Here is a 7,435-nt window from a genome sequence, read left to right on the forward strand (position 1 = left end):
TTTTAAAGTTGCTGATTTTGGGGTGGGGGGTTGGTTGAGGGGTGGGATGAGAAGACAAAAATAGAAAAAAAAAAAAATCAGCAAAATAAGAGCACATCTTCAGAGTTCATTTAGAAGTCAGCATCCAAGGTAAAAGAATTCTCTGTAGGACTTGACATCACTCCCATCCTCTGATATTCGCCTACTCTCTTCTCAAAGAAGTTAGTCTTCCCTTCCAGTGAAATATTCTCCATGAAGTCAAATGGATTTTCTACTTTGAAAACCTAAAAATGTTCACATCAAAATATAAATACAGGACATCAAGTAGTTTCAAAAGAACTACAGGGGCCATAAAGAATACTTTACCTTATTAAAACCCAGTTCCAGCATTAGTCTGTCTGCCACAAATTCAATGTACTGCTTCATTAAAGTGCAATTCATTCCGATAAGCTTCACAGGCAAGGCCTCAGTAAGAAACTCCTATGGACAAAAATAAAGCTACTGAATAGAAGTGAAGTGTACATTTGTCTTCTAATAAGCATGAGGAGGACCTAAACACATTACCCACCTGTTCTATCCTAACAGCATTAATAATTATTTCTTTTACTCTCTGCTCCGAAGGTTTGTGTAGCAGGTGTTTGAACATTAGACAGGCAAAGTCACAGTGCAAACCCTAGAAGAAAAAAGTTTCAGATCATGATCAAGCCAAAGAACTGCCATTAACTTGCAATAAGAAATTGCTTTATCCTTTGTATACGCTCCTTACACAGCTTACTTGGTTGTATGAAGAGCATTTAAATTGTCAAAGAAACATTAATTACATCTCTAATCTGCTTAAGGAGCCCTGGGTGGTATATTGGGTTGTGTGTTGGGCTAACCAAAAGGTCAGTAGTTCAAACCCATCAGCTGCTCCATGGGAGAAAGATGAAACTATCTGCTCCCATAAAGAATTAATCTCAGAAATCCTAGGGAGAAGTCCACTGTCCAAAGTAGTCCTGCCTGGTGTGGCGCTGTAGGATAAATACTCGGCCACAAGGTTACTTTGAACTACAAGTTCAAATCCACCAACTGCTCCTTGGAAACCCTATACAGGGTAACTTATGAGTCAGAACTAACTTGAAAGCACTTAACAATTTAGATGTAGTAGGACCACAAAGAATAACAGACAAAAATCAATAATCAAAAATTACACTCACCTCATCTCTGCTAATAAGTTCATTAGAAAATGTCAGACCAGGCATTAGTCCTCGCTTCTTGAGCCAGAATATTGATGCAAAAGAACCAGAAAAGAAGATTCCTTCCACTGCTGCAAAGGCTACAACACGCTCCCCTAATAAAATATTTCAAGTGAGTATTCCTGTTCTAGGGAGGGCCAACAAGCCATAACAATACTTATAAAAGGAAGTTTTAAGTAGAGCCAAAGGTCTCCTTACCATAGGTAGCTTCTTTGTCCCCAATCCAGCGCAAGGCCCAATCTGCCTTCTTCTTTACACAAGGCATCGTTTCAATGGCATTAAAGAGAAATTCCCTACAAAGTATGTATAGCATCAGCAATTATAGAAAAAAACCTCAATTATAAACTTCTAGACAAGAGCAACAGATCCGAGGTCAAATTCAAATGTTTGCCAATTCTTTTCCCAAAGGAAGAATTTGCTCTTAACTGGTCTTCCTTACCTACCCTTCCTTCACTCACTGCAGGGCCCATTATATGGAGGCTAGATTTCCCAGCCTGTTCCTTCCTACATGACCTTGTTTTCTGAAGTCAAAATCATAAAATACCATCTATCCATCTCAGGTCTTCATCTATTTCAGAAATGTGTGCCCACCTTTACTTTGCTTGTATCAGGCTTGCCTGATCCTACACCCTTCAGGTTCTTTACTCATAATCATACCTTCATTCCAATCTCATCCTTCTTCCATTTCTGAATGCAAAAAGTATTCAAAACCCTTTCTCCTCAAAGAGTTCCCTGTCCATCTTTCAGGTACCATTCATTACTATTCACATTCTTCTAAGTAGTCTACAAATTTCCCACAGAATCACAACTTGCAATTCAAACAAGGCTCCTGATTTTATTGTAAAGCAAATCTTTTGTTATTTAGACCATATAACAGCACATTTCTAATTTCCTCCTCTAGAATGACTCACCCAAATCTAAAATTGGTCCTAGCCTACCTTATTTTCTCTGCTATCCCCAAAATAAAGTCTAAGATTTTAAACCAAACTTCTTAGAAGCAAGGACAGTGACTCTATCCCACATGTTAACAAGGACCAGTCCTTCGAGAACATTATGCTCAGCAGAGGGTCAGAGGAAAGAGAAAGACCTTCAAGATGAATTGACATTGGTTCCAACAATGGGCTCCAGCAGGATAGAGGCAAGGCAGTGTTTTGTTCTGCTGTACGTAGGATGACTATGGATCAGAATAGAACTGACGGCACTAAACAACTGGCTGGCTTACATTAATCTCACGGTTCACTACTGCTGTTGTGTAGTATGTATTCAGCATACTTAGATAAGGAGCTCTGGTATTGGTTATGAGTCAGGCTGCTAACCTCAATGCCAGCTGTTCGAAACTACCAGCTGTTCTGTGGGAGAACGATGAGGCTTTCTAATTCTATAAAGATTTACAGCCTTGGAAACCCTATGCAGGGTCGCTAAGAGTTGAAATCAACTCCACGGCACACCACACACACCTTCAAGTGTTTTGTTTACCCCTTGTACTATATTGCAAAAGGAGTCCTGATAAGTATTGGACTGCTAACCTCAATTCAGTGCTTCAAACCCATCAGCTGTTCCATGGGAGAGAGATTGCTTGCTTCCATAAAGAAAGATTACAGTCTACAAAGCCCCATATAGGGTTGTGGAGTGGGAATCAACTCTATGGCAGTGAGTTTTAAAAAAAATATATTGCAAACTTCCTGATGACACAGGTTATGTTCTATTTTGTATCCTCCCCTACTCTGCCCGGCTCCAGCCTCACACTGTAAGTTCTCAATACATCTGCTATATGAATAAAGATGATCAGACCTAGGTTTTACTTCACATGCAACCTTGAAGGATTTATTTTCCCAAAAAATAAGGCATGGGATTGGACATCCTACAGTATACTTCTAATTCTAAAACTGGAACATCTAATAATTTTTAAGTGGCTGGCTAATAGAGTGCATTTAAATCTATTTTTCGGTCTGCCTAGTAATTTATTTTCTTATACTATCTGAATGCAGAATGGTTTCTGGGTCATCTAAGTGATTTGCTATTGACTGCTAAGCTGAAGGCAGACAGGTTAAACCCATCCCAGTGATGCTACAGGAGAAAGACCTGGAGACGTACTGCCATAGATTACAGCCAAGAAAACTCCATGAAATCATTTGACATTGTAACACATAGGGTTATCATCAGTAGAAATAGGGTTTGTTTGTTTTCTTTTTTTTTGGGGGGGTGGGGGAGGGGGTTTATATGTAACAATTACCAACTCTTAAACATCATAGGAAAGAGCTCTGGTAGTGTAGTGGTTACCAGTCAGGCTGCTAATCTTACAGTCAACAGTTAGAAACTACCAGTAGTTCCTTGGGAGAAAGTTGAGGCTTTCTTCTCCTGTTAAGATTTATAGCCTCGGAAACCTTATGCAGGGTCATTATGAGTCAGAACCAACTCCATGGCACACTATCACCAAACATCTTAAGAGTTCTGGTGTAGTGCTGTAGGATAGAGTGGATCCCTAACAGCAAGGTTGGTGGTTCAAACCCAACAGCTGCTCTTTGCAAACACTATATAGGATAGCTATGTGTCACAATTGACTAACAGCAATTAACAACAACAAATACTCACCTTTCCTTAGAATCTTTAATGTAAGTGTCAATAAGGAGACTATACATTTCAGAATGTATGTTTTCCATGGCAATTTGGAAGCCATAGAAACAGCGGGCTTCTGTAATTTGAACTTCTTGGCTAAATCGCTCCACCTAGTGGTGAAATATCAAAATTAATCCTGAGCAGCCAGGTACTCAATGGACAGATATGGTCACATCACACTTGCTTTATAAGATTATTAGGAGTCCTGGTGTGGCACTGCAGGATAAACAATGAACTGCTAACCACAAGATCAGCAGTTCAACCCCACCAGCCATTCCTTGAGATACCCTATACGAAGTCACTATGAGTCAGAACCGACTTGATGGCAGTTGAGTTTGGAGTTGAGAATTCATTATAAGAATCCAGTTATTTACAATAGAGAATATATGCATCCACATTACTAGAACATTAAAGCCACAAAAAGGAGAGAGCAAATGTGACAGCAACAAGGACTAACACTCATTACTACAAATTAACTGTTTTTGAGCCTCTCTATAAAATAGCATAACGAAAAAACAACTGCAAAACACTTTATTAAATGGGAAATGCCAGGTAACAAAAAGGAAGTTTCTCACACACACATTCGGTTTAAAAAAATGATAACTTGAAGAAAACCAGTTATTTCTATATTATATCTTTAAGTGAACTAATAAAAAAAAGAAAAAGACTTTTTCTGGAAACTCACCAAGTTTTCATTCACTATGCCATCACTTGCTGCAAAGAACGCCAGTACATGTGATATGAAGTATCTCTCCTCAGGCTTCAGGGCTTCCCAGTGCTGAATGTCCTTAGAAAGATCCACCTAAAGTTGAAAAGTTCATAATATTAGCATAAAGGGAAGCGATTCAAACATACAGGACACCTAAACACCTTCATACAACTCTTCCTAAATTACCTCCTCCGCGGTCCAAAAGGAAGCCTCAGCTTTCTTGTACATCTGCCAAATATCATGGTATTCAATAGGAAAGACAACAAAGCGCCGAGGATTTTCTCTCAGCAATGGTTCATCCTCTACGGTGGAGGCAGGAACGTTTGTGTCCTATAGGAGAAAGCAACATCAATGTTGGCTAAATTTACACTGAACCATATGAAACCACCATTTTTATGGGTGAGACACGAAATTATTGGCAATTTCACAGAGTTCAACTGCAAGGGCACTAAATACATGTTATTTATTAAGTAAAATAAAGTAGTATGTGAAGTATGTTGCTAAATAACATGTAAATAGTTCATAATGTCATGTGTGCATTTTGTACCATGTAAAATGAGCACATATAAAAATATGTAGGAAGTATACTTGGAGCTGTAGGTTAATGCGCCAGACTGCAAAGCCGCTTGAACTGCAAGGTCGGCAGTTCAAGCTCACCAGCTGTTTTTTGGAAACAGGGTCACTATGGGTCAGAACCGACTCAATGGCACTTAACAACATACATAGGGTGGTGATGTGCCGTGGGGCCGGTTCCGACCCATAGCAACCCTGCACAGGGTTTCTGAGGCTGTAAATCTTTACCGAAGCAGAAAACCTCATCTTTCTCCCACGGAACAGCTGTTGGTTTCGAACTGCTGAACTTAAGGTTCGCAGCCCGATTCGTAACCACTAGGCTACCAGAGCTCCTTAATTATACATATACAGGTACAGAATAGGCAATTACAGGGAGGGGCACTTTGGCGGGAAAGGGGGCAGGGGTGGGGAGAAGAAGAGGTGGAGTAGTAGGGCAAGCGGGAAAACACTGAAGACACAATGAGAGAGGCTTTGGCGCCAAGATCAGTCACCTCAAGGCTGCCCCCTACCTCAGGGTTTCTCTGCGCAAGCGGCCTCAGTACTTTTGACCCCTCAGCCCTCCCCTAAGGCCGGCTACTTACCGACTCCTGGAAGATCTTCCTCGCGGCCTTGCTCGCCAGAACACGAGTACTGCTGAGGGATGGAGGCTGCAGGGAAAACACGCGCTGAGCTGAGTGGGGGTCTCCTCCCTGCCCACCACCCGTCTTTACAGGCAGGCAACCACCCGCTCCTAAAAAGCACCCATCAAACCCATTGCCGTAGAGTCAGGTCATAGCGACCCTTTAGAACAGAGTAGAACTGCCCCACAGGGTTTCCAAGGCTGTAACCTTTATGGAAGCCGACTGCCACATCTTTCTCCCTCAGGGAGGCTGGTAGGTTCAAACTGCTGGGCTTTCATCGCCAGGGCTCCCTACACAGGTAGGCTCACCGTATTCTCCTTGTCTGCCAGGCTAAGCCCTTTCATGGGAGAAAGCTGAAGCTGCTGGTGGTCAATGGTGCCGAGCGGGACGCGGACTGAAAGCATGGTGGTGGCAGCGTGGGAATCGGCGCAAACGAAAGAACAGATCGCAGAAAACCGGCGAGTTCGCGCGCCTCCGGCGGCATTTAAATACCCTGGTAAGTAGCGAGCAAGCCAATCAGAATGCTGCCTTCCAATCAGATGTTCCCTTTAGGAATCCTGACAACGCTTATCGCGGGAAATTCAAGCGCTGAGCGGAAGCGCTTGCGCGGGACCCCAGGGACTCCTGAGGTTCTCGCTCTAGGCTTTCTCTCCGGGATCCGCTGAAACCGCTGGTTAAATCGGTCCTTGAGGATACTACTGGGAAAAAAAATAAACAGTGCCTCTGCTAGTCTCAGTTACAATATCGCGCGCTGGCACTTAATCCGAAAACCGTTTGGGATTGTCGGAGAGGCGGTGATGATTGGGGCTCCGCGGAGCGCGAGAAGAGTCGCCATTCCGCAGCGCCACCTCTCGGAAAAACGTCTCATTGAACTTGTTTTGCGATTTGACCCAAAAGATTTTGCAAGGAGGTTGGTGCCTGTAAAACGCCCCTGGCTGAGAAGGAGAAATATTGTTGTGACCCTATAGATCCGTGTGATTGGGGCGGGGGTCCAAGGACAGAGAGTGTTCCTTAAGATTGAACAAGCCTGTGGGGTGGCCGGCGAAGACAAGTGTAGACGAATGATTAGGCCCACTGGCTGCTGAGTCCCTCAGCTCCATTTGATGTGACATGTAGACTTTCTTAAAAATTAGATGCCTTCATTGGTAAGTGGAACATGTTACCCTTTGTAAATTATGGTTATAGAATACGATAATCGCAGAGTTAAATGAGATAATTCATGTAAAATGTTGTTGTTGTTGTTGTTGTTAAGTGCCATCGAGTCAGTTCTGACCCATAGCGACCCTGTACAGGGTTTCCGAATGTAAAATACCCAGTACTAAGTAAACCTTCCATTTAAATGATAGGGAGAGAAGGATTTTAGTGAAGTTTTCAACTGAAAGCATGCCTGCTCTCAGAGTGTGTTACCGTGTTACCAGTTTTAAGATGTAATTTCCAATCTGAGGTATTTAGAAATCTGTATCAGTTCATGAATTTTAATTTCTAACACAAAATAATTGACCAGTGAAAATATTGCAAACTGAGCAAAAATCCTGAGAATGTTGAGAGAATGATCGAACAACCAGTAACTCATTTATTGAAGAGGGGGTAACTCCATTAGGATGAAGGTGGAGACATAAATTTATCAACAGTTTTCTTTTTATTTTGATTTGCTAGAGATGGTTGCCCATAGAGCTGACCCTAAGAGACACTTGACTTTTTAT

General features: G+C 42.0%; 1 protein-coding gene across 3 annotated transcripts; it reads right to left on the minus strand.

Moving 5' to 3' along the window:
• Positions 1-67: 67 nt before the first annotated feature.
• On the minus strand, positions 68-6,136 carry RRM2 (ribonucleotide reductase M2). Of its 3 annotated transcripts, XM_006869467.1 has the most exons (10): positions 6,041-6,136; positions 5,694-5,759; positions 4,726-4,869; positions 4,516-4,632; positions 3,807-3,940; positions 1,413-1,507; positions 1,176-1,309; positions 548-652; positions 346-459; positions 111-263 (listed from the first exon to the last, which is right to left on the minus strand). In XM_006869467.1, exons 1-10 carry the CDS (start codon positions 6,134-6,136, stop codon positions 111-113), a joined length of 1,158 nt encoding a protein of 385 aa, XP_006869529.1. The 3 variants fall into 3 exon arrangements, with proteins under 3 accessions (XP_006869531.1, XP_006869529.1, XP_006869530.1); XM_006869469.1 differs by lacking the exon at positions 6,041-6,136 and having other exon boundaries at positions 68-263; positions 5,683-5,729; XM_006869468.1 differs by lacking the exon at positions 4,726-4,869.
• Positions 6,137-7,435: the final 1,299 nt, after the last annotated feature.

This window comes from Chrysochloris asiatica, unplaced genomic scaffold (assembly GCF_000296735.1).
Source record: "Chrysochloris asiatica unplaced genomic scaffold, ChrAsi1.0 scaffold00131, whole genome shotgun sequence".
Lineage (NCBI taxonomy): Eukaryota > Metazoa > Chordata > Mammalia > Afrosoricida > Chrysochloridae > Chrysochloris > Chrysochloris asiatica.